Here is an 18663-nt window from a genome sequence, read left to right on the forward strand (position 1 = left end):
AATCGATCCTTCCTTAGGAGCTCCATCACCTCAGCAAGGTGATCCTTATGCTCTTCCTCATTCTGGCTGAAAACTAAAATGTCGTCAAAGAAGACTATGACAAATTTTTCCAAGTAGGCAAAACCCTTCTCATCAGCCTACTAAAAGTGGCTGGAGCATTAGTTAGGCCAAAAGGCATGACCAAAAACTCATAATGTTCAGTGAGAGTGCAAAAAGTAGTCTTATGTTCATCCCCAGCTTTCATCCGAAGTTGATGATAACCAGATTTCAAATCCAATTTGCTAAAAACTTTAGCACCTTTAAGCATATCCAATAAATCATCCACTCTTGGAATCGGATACCGGTTCTTAATCGTAAGTTTATTCAAAGCACGGTAATCTATACACATACGTTATGATCCATCCTTCTTCTTGACCAATAATACAGGTGCTCCAAATGGAGAATTGCTTGGTCGAATCAGGTCTTTTTGCAATAGATCTTCAATTTGTTTTTCTACCTCCTCCATTTCCATCCTGTTCATCCTGTATGGGGCTCTGCATGGAGGAGAAGCTCCTGGCTCTAAGTCTATGGCATGATCATCTTCTCTCTCCATAGGCAATTCGAATGAGTCATCTCTTGAAAATCGATCCTCATAAGCTCTAAGGAACTCATTTCTCTTCCGATATTCTTTTGAGATGTGAAGATCTCGTGAATCCCGTATATACACAAGATTACAATCTACCTCTCTTTTTACCAATCTTTTTGCTTGGGTAGGAGTAATCAATGGAATTGTATACACGTGTCGATCCCCTACGATCCTTATGTACAAAGCAACAATGATGAGTATGAGGATGAATAGCAGGGTTAAAATCATACCGCCATGGTTTACCTACAATCATGTCAACGTCTTGTAAAGGAGCTACTAGAAAATCCCTTCGATCTCTATATTTTTGTATACGAAAAGGAATATTTCGTACTATGGATGTGTCTTCTTCATTGTGTCCCCTAAAAGCTCCTGAGAGCGACATGTTTTTTATAGATTCTGGTCTAAGATGGAGTACTTTTACCAATCTATCACTCACTAAGTCATAATTACATTCATAGTCATGCCTAGCTCTAAGTCTCCCCAGGCTAACCTGAGCTAGTTCTGTGTACCTAGTACACGTCAGATACCAATCCGTGCACATTACATACTCCCCCTCCTCTAAGAACTCACTCCTGAGTTCGCTAAAAAATCTGGAAATGTTCTTTGGAGGTTTTGTAATGTCTCCCATGTGGCATTCTCCTCAACACGATCCTTCCACTTGATCTTGTATTCCGTGATAGTACGATTACGAATCTGTCTTTCACGAAATTCAAGAATACACTCAGGTTCGTGAGGAATAAAAGTCAAATCTGTAACTTCTATAATCTCATGAGGAGAAACAAGTTGATCATCTGCACCCAAGACTTCTTTCAGTCTACTGACATGAAAGATTGGATGTACTTTAACATCAGGAGGCAATTCTAGAGGATATGTAATGACCTTGAATGGGCCACAGTATCTGGGGGATAATTTCGGAACCAAACCAGTACTTAGGCTCTTGGATTCCTTAGGAATTCGCAAATATACCATCGTTCCTTCAAAGAACTCTCTAGGTGAACGATGTCTATTAGCATAAAATCTGTCCCGATCTTGGGCACTTCTAATAGACTCCTTGGCAAATTGCAACATTTCTTGCATGTCTTGCAAGAAGTTCTTAGCAGCATCATTTTGAATTCCTTTTAACCCAACCATAACTGGTGACTTAGGTTGAAACCCGTACATAAGCATAAAAGGACTGTAACCAGTACTAGAATGCTTTGCACTGTTGTAAGCAAATTCTATCATAGGTAGATAATCTTCCCATGAAGACTGTCTCTTAGATACATATGCCCGAAGCATGTCTTCAACCAACTGGTTGACCTTCTCTGTATTGCCATCGGATTGTGCATGATCCAAGGAACTCATACTTAGAGTAGTTTCCAACTTCTCAAAAACAAGTGTCCAAAAGTTACTTGTAAACTTTGAGTCCCTGTCATTGACTATGTCAGATGGCAAACCATACAGCTTAAACAAGTGGTCCACAAACTCGTGAGCCAGCTGAACAGCTGAAATAGTTGTTCTAGTAGGTAAGAACCTAGCCATTTTTGTCAAACGGTCGACTATGACCCAAATGGAGTCATGAACCTTGCGCGTTCGAGGCAAGCCAGTAATAAAATCCATGGAAATACTTTCCCATTTATTACCTGGAATCTGTAATGGCTGTAATAAACCCGCGCTTCTAAGGTGTTCTGCCTTAGTAACTTGACAAACTCGGCAACCTACTACATAGTTCTCAATAAATGCACGCATCTTAGGCCAATAAAAGGTATGCTTCACAAGAGACAGAATGCACGCATCTTAGGCTAATAAAAGGTATGCTTCACAAGAGACAGAGTCCTATGTATACCCGGATGTCCAGCACTAGGAGCATCATGACACTCCCAGAGAATCTTGGATTTAAGGTCCAGAACATGAGGCACACAAATCTTTTCATTCCGGAACAGCAAACCGTTCCGAATCATCCACTGACCTCCCGCCGCCTGTATCCTAGGTGGCACAATCCCTGAGTCCTGGTCAACCATGGAGCTCCCATCCTGGACTCTCTGCCAATAAGAACTGAAATGAGTATCAGTTGCGTATAGCCCTCTCAAGGATTGAAATAGGTCTGAGGATATTTCCGTAAATGACAGAGCATTTACAAACTTAACTCGACTTAAGGCATCCGCCACACTATTCAACGAACCCTTACGATAACGTATTTCGAAATCAAAATCCTGCATTAATTCTGCCCATCTAGCTTTCCTTCCCCTCAATTCTGATCCATCACACACATACTTAATTGATTGATGATCAGTCAATACAAGGAACTTTGAACCATACAAGTAGTGTCTCCAAACCTTAAGAGCATACACTACAGCATAAAGTTCCTTCTCGAGTGTGGGCCAACGATATTGAGTGTCGTCTAGCTTCTTACTCTCGAAAGCTACAGGTCTGCCCTCTTGGAATAGAGCTGCCCCAATCGCATAATCACTCGCATCGGCCTCTAAAACATAAGGCCGGGTAGGATCGGGTAATGCAAGAACGGGTGCTTCCTTGATAGAAAACTTCAAGGTTTCAAAAGCCTTGTTCATTGCATCATTCCAAGGGATCGGCTGAGTAGACCTGCGTCCACGACCTTTCAATATGTTTGTTAGGGGTGCCGTGATATGTGAATAATCACGCACAGACTTCCGAAGAAATACCGTAAATCCTAGGAAAGAACGAAGTTGTTTCACAGTCTGAGGGATAGGCCATTCTAAAACCTTCTGGATACGATAAAAATCAATACTAATACCTTCAGAAGAAATCTTGTGTCCTAAGTAAATGATCTCCTTCATAAAGAAGTCACATTTACTTATCTTGGCATAGAGCTTATGCTGTCTTAGAACAACTAAGACAACCCGGAGGTGTCCTATGTGATCCTCAAGCATTCGACTATATACCAAGATGTCATCTAAGAACACTACAACAAATTTGCCCAGAAAATCCCTGAACAAATCGTTCATCATCTGCTGAAAAGTAGCAGGAGCATTGGTCAAACCAAAAGGTAAGACAAGAAACTCATAATGACCATACCTAGTTCGGAATGCGGTCCTATCTATGTGTTTAGCATAGATACGGATTTGGTGATAACCCGTACGCAAATCAATCTTAGTGAAATACTCCGCTCCGGCCAAACGGTCTATCAAATCATTGGAACGAGGGAGAGGGTATCGATTCTTAATTGTCACTTTATTTAATCGTTTATAATCTATACACATTCTCCAGGAAGAATCTTTCTTCTTTCTTAGGAGGACAGGTGCACCCCAAGGTGATTTACTTGGGCGGATATAGCCCATATTCAGGTAATCCTGTAGCTGGCTAGCTAACTCATCCTCCTCTACCTGGCTCATCCTATAAGGTGGTACACTGATAGGGTGAGCCCCTGGGACTAAGTCTATGCGATGATCTACTGCCCGTTCTGGAGGTAAACCTACCGGCAGTTGAGCTGGGAATACATCCTTAAAACTATCTAACAAGATTCTCAATTCACGGTGTTCAAACACACTTAATTCATTTTTGTTAATTACAGAAACAACAAATGAAGAAAGCGGAATCAAAACACACTGATAGGCATCATAATGAGAATTGTTTAATATATTCCGAAGCTGCATCGCAGATACAATAGGCCCTTGAGAAGAGGGAATTTTATCACAAAATTGGGTGTCCTTATCTTCAAAAGAAAGCGTATGCTCCGTCCATCCGATCTGAATATTGTGGGTTTTAAACCACTCTATTCCGATCAACAAGTCTACATGCTCTAGATGCATAACATAACATGTAAGAGCTCCCGTGTAGGCTTGAATCCGGATAGGAAGCGCTTCAACCTTGCGATCCCAAAACTGCTTCCCGGATGGAAGCTGCACCTCATAGGTGTGGTCGCTAGGTACTGTGGACAGCCCCATCTTCTGCACAAATTTGTAACTAACAAAATTGTGAGAGCTGCCCGGATCAAAGAGAATGTGAACCTGTTGGTCCATAACTTCTCCATAAACTCGGAAAAGATCATGGGAACCAAACAACGAAGTATTGAAAGTACAATTACAAGAGAGTGGGCAGGTAATGACATTTACTGAAATACCTGTCATCGAGACTTGGTTCGCTCCCTTGGCTGCGGTACGTGGACCCGCCTGGAGCTTTGGTCCAAGCACCAACTTTTGGTTCTTGCGCTTTGGACACTCATTCTTTGTGTGGCCCCACTCCTCGCAATAGAAGCATCGTCCTTCTTTCTTGAGCCTCAAAGTGCGAAGGAAACAGGCTTTACCATTCTTAGCCTGAGTTAAATTTTTCTTGGAGGCGTTGTCCGTAGACTTTGTCTCCCCAGTACCAGTCGTATGCTGAAAGAACTTGCGTTTGTTCTTTCCACTCGTGTCGGAAACTGTGGTTGCTTTGGCACCAGCCATGGTATCATCGTATATGCGCGCATAATTCATGGCCTCCTGCAACGTTGTGCATTTGTTGTTCTTTATCTGCAACTTGTAGGAATCTGGCAAACCATCCATGAAGAAACCTAACAAGGTCACTGGATCCATCTTAGTGGCCCTGGTTTGTAAATCCCGAAATCTTTGAAGATAAACTTCAAAGGTCAAGTTTAATTTTGACATATCGAGGGCTTTGAGCTTGCCAACGATATCGTAATCATCCTCCTTCTTCAGGAACTCCTTCTTGAAGACCCCTTCAAAATCTGTCCATGTATCGGGCTTAGGCTGGAGTTCCTTCTACCATAGCAATGCTTTACCTGACATGAACCCCGTTGCAAGCTAGATCTTCTTCTCATCTGGGTATGGGTGGAACTGAAAGTGTACTTGCCACTTGTGTAACCAAGTGTCAACTACTTCCTTCGTTCTTGACGTTTGGTTGCCCGGAAAAGGGTCTGGAGTTATATTCGGGCCTAGCACTGAAGCCATGGCATCCACATGCGTGAGTGCCTGTACAGTGCTAGCCAAAAGGGTGAGAGTTGCTTGAATCCCTTGGAGTTGCTGTGTCAACCCCGTTTGATTTGAATTGACCTGCTCGAATTTTCCATCTAGAGCAGTCGTGAATTCACTGAAGGCCTTTTTTGTTATCAGGTCATCATAGAGACCCTGATCCTCCTCTCCCACAGGAGTGTAATCCAAATCCTGCTCTCCCATGGTGAACTAGGGATTTGCAGAATCAGACATAACTGAAATCTGATTTGAATATAAACTGAGAGAAATAACTGACTGAACCGAAGCGAAAAGGAGAATGGAGCAGAGGAAAACCGTCTCAAAAGATGCTGACGGAAAAGGATGCTGAAAAACTGGCGAACCGGAAGCCCTCGAATCCCGAAGTCTCACCAAACCCGCTACCGGATGCTACGGGCGAAATCTTGCAGCGAACGTGTTGTTGACGTGGCTGTACGGTCTGCTGACGCAGGCCGTACAGTTGCTGACATAGCTGTACGGCGTCCATACGGATTGCAGGTACAGTTGACGTAGGTACTGTATGGGAGGTTGCGCAGCTGTACGGATGTACGGACGGATGGCGATGGCTGACGCAGGCAGAGTACGGTTGCTGACGCAGGTCCGTACGGATGGCTGGCGCAGGTGCGAACAGGCTGAGGCTGATGCACGACTGGAGCAGGCAGGCACGCAACTCGATGCAGCTTCTAGGCTCTTTGCGAGGCTGTGGGTGGGCTGGTACCCTGCCCCATCTATATAGGGAGCAGGGCAGCCTAATTGGGAAGCCCTGCTTCCAAAATAGGCCAACCTCCCCCAGCTTTGGAGGGGGTGCTTTTTTTTGAAAAAAGCACCCTCCACGGAATTTGATAGGATACTCTAGGGATGAACTCATGTAAGTTCCACAAGACTGCTAGAATATCGACAATCGGAGACCTTGCCAAAATGGCCATCATCTCCCAAAATATGGAGGAAGCATGAAGGGAATGGAGAAATTTGGAAAAAATACTATGACTAGAGCATATTTTCCTTGAAAATATAAAAACAATAAATGATATCTTACTTGTGGCATTTGGGTCTCTTTTGGTATACATGCAGAATCTTTATGTAGTTCTAAGTCTCATTGGTATAAGTGATAACAAGTTGGGGAACACAAGCATCACCTATCTTCCCAGATGTTGCCAATTTTTTTCTAACAAATGGCTTTTTGTGAATGCTAATAGGTAAGTGGACCCTGACCTTGGAACCTGGACGTCCGCATGGATTCAACATTTTGTGCTATTCTTGCGTTCCTTTGTCAAATGCAATATTGAAACCTACCCACGTGTTTGGTGCGGTGCTCTGCATAAGCATAGTGGTCCACCACTGAAGTGCATTCCCCTTTAGAAAACTTGCAGCCCGGCGTACTTTGGATGATTCTGTGAAGTTTCCTCCTATGTAGGCTGCATCGAACTGCTGTAAAAAGGTCAAGGCCTTAAGTTTGTCCTGCACCCCACTGAATGTCTCAAATTTCACGGCTGCACCTGCCTCTTTAAAGTCCTTCAACTTCCCTTGAGGTGCCAAATTGTCATGAACAGGTGCCTGGGCAAACGGGACAGCAGAACTCACTCTATCCCCCACCCTACTAGCATTAGGAAAAGCTGTACTATTCAAACCGGCACCCAAATTTTGCATATTTCCCAAAGCAAGACTACTTGTTGCTACATTAGGCATACCTGTTTGCATACCTGGGGCTGCTCCAACATTTGCATACATCATGTTCTGTCCCATGGGCTGTAAACTAGGCTGAAACCCAACTGTTTGGCTAGCAGGCATACCTGAAAATTGGGCTTGTGGGCTGACCATAGCTTGAAACACTGACCCACCACCAAAATAGCCTGGCTGAACCGGCTTTGCCAAAACTCCTTGCTGTCCGGAAACCATGGACTGAAAATTATTACCTTGAGTTGGTCCCGGAACCGTGTTGGACTGCTGCTGACTATAAGGGATCTGAGAGGGTCGATCCTGGAAAGTGACATTGGGTCGCTTGTTAGCTCCAACATCCCTATCCCCATCATTAGGCTTCCTTTTGTTCGGCTGCACATCTGAGTTCATCATCTTCTGGAAGCGAGGATCCTGCATGAATTGCATGAAAGCACTCACAAAGCTTTGCATCTGTGCCTTGAATAGCTCCATATCCTCCGCACCCGTCCGATCATCCTGATGCTCGGTAACATGTTGGGTCTCCACTCCTGCACCCTGGTCCCCTCCAAGAGATTGAGACATCTGCTCCTCCTCAGTAAGGCTCATGGATCTCTCCCTGTGTGACATATTTACTGAATAGTATGCTCTCTTCTTCACCAGACTTGCACCAAGCCAACCACAGGCTCCCCTCTTGAAGAAGTTAGGTGGATCCCGGCAATGGAACCATTGAAACCAGCCTCAACAACGTAAAAGGTGGTAGGATCCACGTAAATACAGCATTTACAGTAAATAGACAAACAAATTTGCAACACACCACAAATCAGAGGGGAGCTAGAGCGCTCCTACTCAGAAACAAAGACACCGATTGGCCCCAAACATTGGTGCCCCTTGCGGTATTTATTTAACATTCATTTGAAGCCAAGAGGCTGATTACAAAGGTCTCTGGGAAGTTGCTCCATAGGGAAACCAACGCCCTCAGACTTCCCGTCCAACCCACCTGGTAATTCCCTGCTCAACTTCAAACGGTGAACGGCATCCAATCCCTAGGCAATCCTGTATCCTCATCCAACCAAAGCATGCAACAAAGACCCCAATAGCATCCACTGTCCAAACCACTCCTACAATCGCACATCCAAGTGCCCAACCAGCCAAACACGGTTGAACAATTGCAAGACAAAGTCCTCAACAGCTGAACTTTGGTGCAATCAAACAACCAAACACTTCCCAGCGAGTTTCTTCATTCTATAGCCTCCCTGGCCACTACCCAACAACATAAATCAACCCCCCTTCGCGAGGAAAGAAACCCAAACGCAATAACTAGCCAGCAACCAATCAGGAAACAGCAAAAACAGGCAAAGACAAGCCTTCTTCTACCTAGACTCCACAGAAGAAAGGTCACCCTGGCTGGAAAACCCTAGATTCTGTGGAGATAAGCTGATTCTGCCCTGGCACAGCCTAGAAGCAGCCTAGAATAGAACACCCACGCCTGGAAAGATACCAAAACCAGCCACAACACCCAGAAAGCTCCAGAAAATCAGGTCTAAATCTCTTGCAGAGCCTGAAAGCTTGAAAAAAAGCAAGTTGCAGTTCACCTGGAGTAGCTTGGTTAGGTCCAGAACTCTTGGAACAGCCTTAGAACCAATTGCACGCACCTGGAACAGCTTGAAAGAGCCCAAAAGCAAATCGCAAACTGGAACAGACACCCTGGCAGAAATCGCCACCTGCAACAGACTCCTGGATCAATTGCGATTTGCTCTGGTAGGCCCTGGATCACCTGGAACTGACACCTGAAACTGGCCCCTAGGTAAAAACGAATTTCCCTAGCAGGCCCTAAATCACCTGAAATTGGCCCTTGGGTAAAAACGAATTTCCCTGGCAGGCTCTGGAACTCCTGAAACTGACGATTCAGCTCCTAGAACTGATTTGCCCAACTGCATCCAAAAGAAGGGCTCCCTCCCCCTTTTAAAGCCCTAGGCTCCAAAAAGGAGTGTTTTTTTAATTGCACCACTCTTTTGGCCCCTAAAAGCAGTTTTTTAATTGCATCACTCTTTTGGCGCCCCTGTTGCACACTTTGGCCCTAGGAATTAATTGCCTAGTAACTGGGCACACATTCACTATTTGCAAGGGTCCACTAGGAATTTTAATTCCCCATGGCCGGACCCTTGCGTCCCAGAGGCTCAAGGCAGTCACGCGCAAATTACGGGAGTCGCAAATCAAAAGTCCCAAAATTTCACGTGCTCGTGACAAACAACTCCTCTGACTGTTGCTCAAGAGCCTCTTTCATCGTCTTGCTGAGACGGTAAGGATGCTTACTAGGGGGTGATGATCTAGGAACGAGCTCAATGCGATAGTCCTCTGGCCGACTCGGAGTGAGATCTAGAGGAAGGCTCGATGTGAGGAAAATGTCCTGGTACCGTTGAAGCAAAGCTTCCTTTTCGAGGGTCCTGGCTGGAAGTTCCGTACTTGTAACATGCAACGGGATAAGATCATGTAGCATAATGTAGCAAGACCTTCTTTAAACCTTTAGCGAGGCGTCTTCAGATGCACCACAAAATAGAGTGAAAGGAGGTAGAGGTAAAGAGAGAGAGAATAGAGTCGACAACCGATCGGGTCCCTGTACCCACTGAGGGCCCTCCTCCCCAATATAGGGAGGAATTTGCTTTACCTATGGAGAACTGATACATTAGACAAAATCTCATGAGTGTTGGAATCGCAACTCAAATAGACATTGTCCACCCTTGAACAAAACCAAGACTCCAAAGAACAGCTTCAACCCTGACTGTGGCCTCAATGCTGTCCACACCGATGGTGAAGGCCGCTTATGCAATGAGAGGCTGGGGCAATCTGCTGTCCAAAGGCTATGCAGTGGCTGCGTGAGTGAGAGAGTGAATACGGAGTAAGAGATATGAGAAAACTGAGTGGAAAGACTGGAAAGACTGAGAGAATCTGAGAGAAACGCTTGCTGAAAACTGTGAACTGCTGTGCTAAACTGGCTGCTGAAACAGTGCACAAAAATCCGTTACTGAGGAAGCTCGAATCCTGGCCCTTCTGCTGTACTTCTCTCCCTTGACTGGCTGCGAATGGATGCTGCTGCGTGTGCTGACTGGGTGTGGCTGTGTGCAGGGCAAAGGGAAGGCAGAGGGGGCTGGACATGCTCCTGAAAGCTGGGCAACTGAATCCCCAAACGAGGACCCAAGGAGTCCTTTATATAGGGTTGGGCTAGGCTGGTTCGCTCCATCTGTTGACCAGTCAGCCTTTGACTGGTCATCCTTTGACCAGCCAACCTTTGATTGGTCAGCCTTTGACTAGTCAAACTCAGACTGGTCATCCTTTGACCAGTCAGCCTTTGACCAGCCAGCCTTTGATCAGTCAAACGGGGCAGCCCGAAAGCTGGTCCTTGTGGCCTGGCCATTGAGGCTATTTACTAACCTAGGCTAAATCCAGCTACCCTACCTAGTTCTCCAGTGGCTACTGGAGGAACAAGACTGGCCCTAAGGCTCGAAGGGACTGACCTATGTTCGACTATCCCTGGACAGGGCTCACAATGGGGTCACGGCATACAACAAAAAGTCTACTGCGTGTATCCTGGTGGGTCAATGAAACCCTCCGCTGTGATATGTAAGAAGTGATCTCTGTAGAAGCTAAGCTTCATTGGGAGTTCACTCGGTCCCAACTAGGTCCGAAATGTGTGTAGCTGTAGTAGATCCTCACGGATAAGCTAGTTGACCTCGTGTGATAGGAGGGGAGAAAACGGAGCATCCATGTTGTACTGGAAGGGAGGTAGTCTATCCATGTGGAGCCCTAGTCGCTTAAACCATCTCTTTGTACGTGCATACCGGCACCTCAGGTCTCCTCCTGCTCCAAGTGTCATAGAAGAGGATAGAGCTATCCATGGTAGCCTGCTATGTTCCAAGGTATAATCCCCATATTCCCTAAGGTATAATCCCCATATTCCCTAACTCGGTACAGATACGTGATGACCTGAAATGCAGCATCTAGCTGTAAAGGGGGTGACCCAAACTCAGCCTAAATGATATGTGGTGAGGAACGGATGACTTACCACGAATCATCTGTGATAACATGAGAACCTGTAGCCGCTCCACATGGGCCCACTCTGTATCCGATAAGTCTGGCCCCCAACAAGGGCTGTCGTACATCCCTGTTGGGCGAACCAAGGAGTCAAAAAGCAACCCCTTGGTGCGTGGATCCTAAAAGTGCGAGCGGAAGCACTACCTCTCTAGTCTGGCCAATAAAGCATACCCTCTACTCAAGCATGCCTGCATTGCGGATCTCATAGTGAAGCTGGGTCCGGAGAAGATAACCCCAAGATAAGTGTATGATGAAACTATCTCAATAGATGACTCCTCAAATGTGAACTGCTCTTGGCGCATGATGGCTCGAGATGTATTGAAGATCATGACCTTGGTTTTACCTAGGTTGACCTTCAAATCATGAGACTCACAAAAGGATTGTAGTGCGTCTAGGTGTCTCTGAAGCCCCTCTGCTAAGGAAGACAAGAGAGCCACGTCATCTGCGTAGAGCAATATCTAGATTAGCGTGCCTGCAAGAGAGCAACATACACCTCCTTGTGTCTGCATCACTATCTCAAGCTCGTCAATGTAGAGGCCAAACAAGGTAGGCGACAAAGGACACCCTTGTTTGACCCCGATGGTGCTCATGATCTCGTCTGTCCACCCGGATCGTGCCCGAACTCTACCCGAAACTCTCTCGTAAAGTGCCATGACAGCCCAAATGATCTCCTGGTTATAACCCAAGTCCTGTAGGCGCCGTGTGAGGCGGGCTCTCGGAACCGTGTCAAATGCCTTGTGGAAATCCATAAAGCAATAATAAACCCTCTGCTTTCGTGACCTCGCCTCCTCGATGATACATCTAAGCGTGAGAATGTGGTCCATGGTTCCACGATCACACCGAAATCCGGCCTGTCCTGTTTTGCTAAGTCCTCGACACTCTGCAAGTCTGCTAACCTCGGAGTCAAGTACTGATGCATAAATCTTGGACATGACATGTTGAATCATAATGGTCCTGTAGTTCTCCGGGCTCATGGGATCCCTTGCCTTGTGGATGGGTGAGATAGTGTTAATGGTCCAAGTGTGTGGGAACCCCAAACAAACAGCTTCATTAAAAAGCTTTGCTAAGATCGGGGCTAGGAGGTTAATTCCATATGCAATGAACTCAGTGCATAGCCCCTCATGATCCTTCGCTCGGCCATTATGAAGTTTCATTACGGTATCCTTTACCCCTCCTCTAGTGAAGAGGGTGTAGGATGTGGGGCGAAGCATGTGTGAGAGATTAGGGGCTGGCTGATTTGGGATGTCATAAAGTGTGTGCGCATAATCAAACCAGATCTGAGTGTCAGTGAGTGGTGGAGGGGACCGTTCTTCTAGAAATCTCCGCTAGAAGTCCTTAGAGTTGTTACTAAACAAAATGTTCAGTAGCTCCTCCTCGTTCCGACGAACGAAGTCTAGTTTCTTCCTCCATACCAATCCACGGTATTCGTGTAGCGTATCTGGTGCGCTCGGAAGACTGTTTTTGGTTTCGAATATGAGAATATAGCAGGCCTCCAAAGAGGCAAATGAATAGTAAACAATGTTTGGACCATAGGGCTGAATACAACTGTAGAATAGACAAGTACTGGATGGAGGGAAATTCCTCACTACAAAGAGAGAGCTGGAGAACTATTGTAGACTAACTGAAGGGGTGGAGAGGCTGCTGGTTTGTTGTAGTCTTCTTTGGGCCTGATCCTGAACTCATAAGCTGCTGCTGGCTGTGGGCTAGAGCTGCCTGAGGAAGATGGGAAAAGAGGGCCAAGGGCTGCCCTTTTATAAGACTCTTTGGACCATGATATGACCAACTGGCCTCTTTGCTGCTCCACCGACTAGGACAGTCTGTGGGCCGACCTGCTGGATCCACCGATCTCCACGTGGTTGCTGACATCATCGCTAATGCGGGGCCTGTTGCTGATGTGACCTGTTTATCTGGCATGTCTGCTGTCGCTTGTGTGGCAGTCCCTGTCTGCATGGCAGTCTTGCATGGCAGTTGATGTGGCTCCTGCGCTGGCTGCCTTCGTGGCATTCCAGCATGTCCACTGGCTGTGGATGCCCATGACAATCAGGGAGCAACAGAACTACCCCTTTCTTGACATCTACAGGCTCATCTACAAGCCGGTTCAATCCAGGTTATAGCAGCAGCAAGGGACTGCCTCACAACAGCCCTCAGTCCAAGCATGCAATATTGTTTCCTTTTCCTTTTGCAGTGAGAACTTATTCCTTCATACAGTTCTTATTCTTTCGTTCTATTCAGCCCTATTGGGTAGACAGATATTCAGTTATTTATTTCCTCTTCGGAGGTCCATTATATTCCTCCCTCAGACTCTCACACTCTCTCCATAGTTCCACTCGTGTTTTGAGTGCATTATTCTCGCAGTTCAGGTAGTAGTGAGTAGGAGAGAGAATGAGTTAGCCTTTTTCTCTGTTACAGTTCTCCTGCAGTGGGGAGGGTGCATGCCAGCAATTGGTAGCCAGAATCATACCATTAGCTTTCCAGAGTTCAATGCCTCCGCATCAGCAGCCCAACCCAGTCCTCAGCAGTTCATGAGGACAACATGCAGCTCACATTTCCAGGAGCCTATCAGAGTGCCATACCACCCATTGATTAGGAGTTTGCAACAGTAGTGTGTGGGATGACTGGCCATTGTAGTTTGGCTTCGAATCTTCGTGGCAGTACCTTTTCTCAGGGGTTTTTATTTAGCCGCTGTGTTAACATAGTAGAGCATTTGTTCCTCAGTCTTTTGGAGCAGTGCCAACTCAGTCTCTTTGGGAGGACAATCAAGTTTCGAGCAGTAGCTGGTCGTCATCATGATCACATTTGCTTGGTGGATTCACTCAGTCCCTCAGCAGCTATACCATCATCCAGAATTCAAGCAGAAGGGACTGTCGCATGCACCCCTGCACTAGGGTGCATTGTGACACACAGTCAGACCCAAGACATTCTGGTGTATGCCGTGACCCCTTTGTGAGCCCAGTCTAGGGACGAGTCAAGCACGAGCTATGGGAGTCAATTCTTATTTCCCAAAGTTGCAGGCCACGACGGAGTAGTTTGGGTCACCAGGGCAAAGCCTTGTGAGATATCCACCTAGCAACAAGTTTAGAAGAGGGGAATGTCACATGCACCAGTGCTAGGCACAGGTGGAAGTGACAACTGGCCACACGTCACCATCTGGCAGCACTCCAACACATCATATTTGCAGGGTTTTTGGGGCATTCTAAGAGCCCATTGGTAGGGCCACCGGGTCACCTACGTCAATCCTCATGGCTGACCAAGTTTGGTGAACTGACCTGACCAAGCAGGTCAGTCAATGCTTGGTCAAGTCGGTCAAAACCGTCTGCCAGGTTGGCCTGCTTACCAGCCCTATATAAGGGGCTATTTGCCCCTCAGTTTGACATTCAGTTCCCAGCCTCCAGCAGCATCTCAACCCCTTGTGCAGCCCTCAGCCGCTCCCAAAATCCGCGGTACAGCAGCAGAGTCCTTATTCAGAGTGAATCACATTTCCAATTACACTAAGTGTTAGTAGTCACAAATGCTGATTGTACTACGTCAAGGGTGCATCACATGCCTGGATGTGGAATTAATAATGGCATTCCCTTTGCCATATTGCTGAATTCAACATTCATTCTTACCAAGACAATAATCATATATAAATCTAGATGAATTCACGAACATGCCCAAAACTTATCCTTTAAAACCACAATACGTAGTGCAATTTCAATCTCATGATAGTCGCTCACAAGGTTGAAAACCATAAACAATAATCATATATGTGAAATTAGATGTCACTGCTGCAAAGCTTCTGGATTTCGCATAAAAAATCAAGAAAAAAGTTAGAACCAGAATGTGATAGCTATTCCTATTTTAGATCCAAGTAATTGTTTTAAAAAACGCTTATAGATTTCACAAAGAAGAATAAAGATTTTGTTCCAAAAACAAAGCCGAAACAATCAGATACCATTCTATGATCCATAGAATTAACTCAGGCGCATGTGGCTCACCACCATTGTTAATGGATTCAATGCTGACTTTCCCTGAGACATTGTTCATATTGCCCCTATATTGCAAACATCCATGTGTCTGCAAAGAACAATGTTTTTCAGCTTCGAGATGTTTTCAGTAGCACTTATGTTGTGTGGGACTACACTGGAAATTTTCAGGGTCAGCATTGATTTCATTTTCTCATCAGACAGCAGACAGGTTTTTGAATAGCTAAGTTAAAAAACCTCACAAATAAATATATTTTTATGCATACGTTTTTTCTGCTTATAGTTGTTGTTATGAAACAGGACAGATTTTGCAGTAAAGAAATCACAGATATTGGAAGAAAGGATAAGGAGACTGGAGATGGACTTAAGAGAATCAAGGAGATTGAAACTTGAAATTGACAATTTAGAATCATCATTAAAGTGTGAAAAGTATGACATGATAAATTCTGTAGAACACATTGATGAAAACAGACCAGGTTTACTTGAGGGTAATTTTCGTACGTTTTAGTAAATGTAAATAGGTGTGGATTATGTTCTTCAGTTGCGATTTCAATCCCAGCAGCTTTTTGTGACTATTATTCTTGAAGTTTCAGCATCCCATCCCCGGAGGGACGAGGAAGAGCACTTTATTTTAGCGTTAAAAAAAAAGGGGGGGAGAACATCTGATTGATATGACTCTGAGAGTTGTATGACCTTTGTTATTTAAGTGTAGAAATTGAAAGGCGGATTTTTTTTCAGTGCAAAGTAGCATCTTTATGTGTGCACATACTCCAATTTGTCCTTTATGTATACTTTGAACAGCCACACATATATTAGAATTGCAGACCTCTCTAGCCCGTATAGTAGCAACGTTCATCCTCTGTCCCTCAGCTCTCAACCAGAGCAATAGTTCACCTCTCCATCTGGACCCCATGTCCCACTCAAAGCCACTATCTTTGTCTCAGGATCTCCCAGCCCGTATAGTCACCAATCAAGCTGTCTCCTACTGTAGAGATCCCATAGCCTCAGAGCAACAGCCCGTAACCCGTCACGTGATCATAGTCAGCACCGTGGCTTCTCCTGCTCATAGGGCACACAGAGCTCTTCCAAGGCTCGGAGCCCACACGTTAGCAACTCCTCCACCGTCCAGGAGCTTCCAAAGCAATAGCCGACCCCCGATCAAGAAGCTCACAGCAAAGAGCCACGGCCGAAACTCGCGATCACCTTCTGCATGCTCACATGCCTCCTTGACCTAGGATCTCCCAGCCCATACAGTAGAGTCGCATCAAATTCTGAAGCTCCCAGAAGCAACAGCTGACTTCCTTTAGCCCGCGTGATTACTTGCCTGCCACAGCCTGTTCAAGCATCTTCCAACAAGAGCAATTGACCTTCGAGCCAAATCCCCGAGCCGCTCCCACAGTCAAGTCCCCAAGCTCTTCACCAAACCACAGTCCCTCTCTCCAGCCCGCATCATAGCGCCCACGTAGATGCCAACTTGTCATCTAGAAGTACCCCCTTCCATCACGTAGCCACATGCATGCATGCTTTTCTTGATTCCAGCCACGTCATTCTTGATTAGCCACCTCATGTTTTTACCACTCTCAAAGTTTTTCCCCAAAACTTAGACCAAGGCTTTAATGCCCAAACCATAGACTTAGTGCACACAAATGCATGCCACTAACACTTAGTGATTAGTTCCTCACAGACTAGCCACATATGATGAACCCAAACCTGACACACGGAAAATACACAAGACACCCACAACAAAAAATACTCATGCCCTCATACACATATGACTTGGGACAACCATGAAAGATGTATGTCATTCCACAACAAACACACCGTCACATTGGATACCATGCTTTGGAGTGTCTGGTGCACCCACACTGCACATCATCATTTCCCACTGAGGCCTTGCAAACATCCATTCATAAACTCAAAGAGTTTTTTTTACATCAGAGAAGATCCTTCAGATAGAAGAAGGGTGCTCACAAAGCCCAAGATCAAAACTATCTGACTATGTGCAAGGCTAAGTGCCTACCGACAAGCATGCAACAAGTGAAAAACCTATTTACAATTTTATCCACACAACGTGCTGCCTACACTCTCTTCCCCAATCGCTCTCTATCTTTCTCTTCCCCTCACCCTCACCCTCTTCTCTCTCTTCCTCTCCCTCTATCCCTTCCTCTCCTATCTCTCTCTTCTCCTTCCTGTCCCCTATCCTCTTTTCCTTTTCTGCCATCTTTGGCCCTTCACCAAATTTGTCCCCCTTCCTTTCATTGCATTGGTATCAGAGCTCCTTCTTGGGCCTCTCTACCTCAACACTCAGCTTGGAGGAGGCATCCGCTCCAATGACCAACGCCACAACAGGCAAGCAACTAACGCAAGCTTCAACTGCAAAAATTAGAGCCAGAAACCAACGGATTGTTGGGGTAAAGGCACTATGGCCACCCAAGTACAGTTAGTACACTTAAGTACATTTAGTACTTTTATTTGTTAAGTACACTAAGTACACCGTACTTAGTGTTGTAACCTTTTCCTTTCATATAAAAGGTTGACTGTGTGCTAGGGGAGGTACACACATATGTTTTATCCCCACACTCTTGTGTTTATCTTGGTTGTGTGTGTCGGTGTGCTCCTTCTCTCTCCCCTTCCACAACTGGTATCAGAGCCACTCTCCCTATCCTCGCCTATTCTGCAGCTGCCTATTCTTGTGGGTGCCCAAACGTGGGTCTTACCAGCAGCCAGCAGCCAGCGCCGTCAGCAGCGCCAGCAGCTGCTAGCGCTGCCAGCGCTATCAGCCGTCGAGGTTATTCGTCGCCAGCAGCCAAGGCCACCGGCGACGCCAACAGCCAAGGCCACGAGCGACGCCAGCGGCCAAGGCCACTAGCGGCGCCAGCAGCCAAAGCCACCGGCGACGCTAGTAGCCAAGCTGCTAGGCGCCAGCAGCGGTGCTACCAGCGCCACAGGCGCCAGCAGCTCCGCCATCAGCGTCTCCACCGCAATCTTGTTACGGGCGCCAGTATCGCTTCTTTCCCCGCCTCCCGCCAAGCGTCCTTGCCCTGATTTCGGGACAAACTGTTGATTAAATGCCTTTGGTATTCCTTAAAATCTTTGGAGAGCTTTGGCTTACAAAATGATGCAGACTACACTCCCGTGAGTACCTAGTCAGTGTTGAGAATTTCAAGTCACAAGGTACAGAATCAAGGGGCTTTTGTAGCCACAGCCAAGCATTGGCTTATACACGCACTTGTTTGCGTATATCCTCCTGATTGGAGTTGATTTGTGCAAGGATTTGATGCATTTTATGACTTACGCGACAGTGGCAGATGCATATGAATTGGGGCTATTGACATTGTTATGCATATCAGTGTTGGGGGAAACACCTAGATGCTTTATGTGATCA

At 46.0% G+C, this 18663-nt stretch overlaps 1 protein-coding gene across 1 annotated transcript in view; it reads left to right on the forward strand.

Moving 5' to 3' along the window:
* Positions 1-18663, forward strand: part of LOC147902816 (uncharacterized) — an 82860-nt gene that overhangs the window by 25646 nt on the left and 38551 nt on the right. Inside the window, exons 7-8 of the mRNA XM_087373947.1 lie at positions 15598-15766; positions 17959-18310. Of these exons, the coding sequence (XP_087230073.1) occupies positions 15598-15766; positions 17959-18310 (521 nt within the window). The remainder of the gene's footprint in view (positions 1-15597; positions 15767-17958; positions 18311-18663) is intronic.

The sequence above is a fragment of the Dipteris shenzhenensis genome, chromosome 4 (genome assembly GCF_047967505.1).
Source record: "Dipteris shenzhenensis isolate YYH24624 ecotype China chromosome 4, Dip_SZ_1.0, whole genome shotgun sequence".
Lineage (NCBI taxonomy): Eukaryota > Viridiplantae > Streptophyta > Polypodiopsida > Gleicheniales > Dipteridaceae > Dipteris > Dipteris shenzhenensis.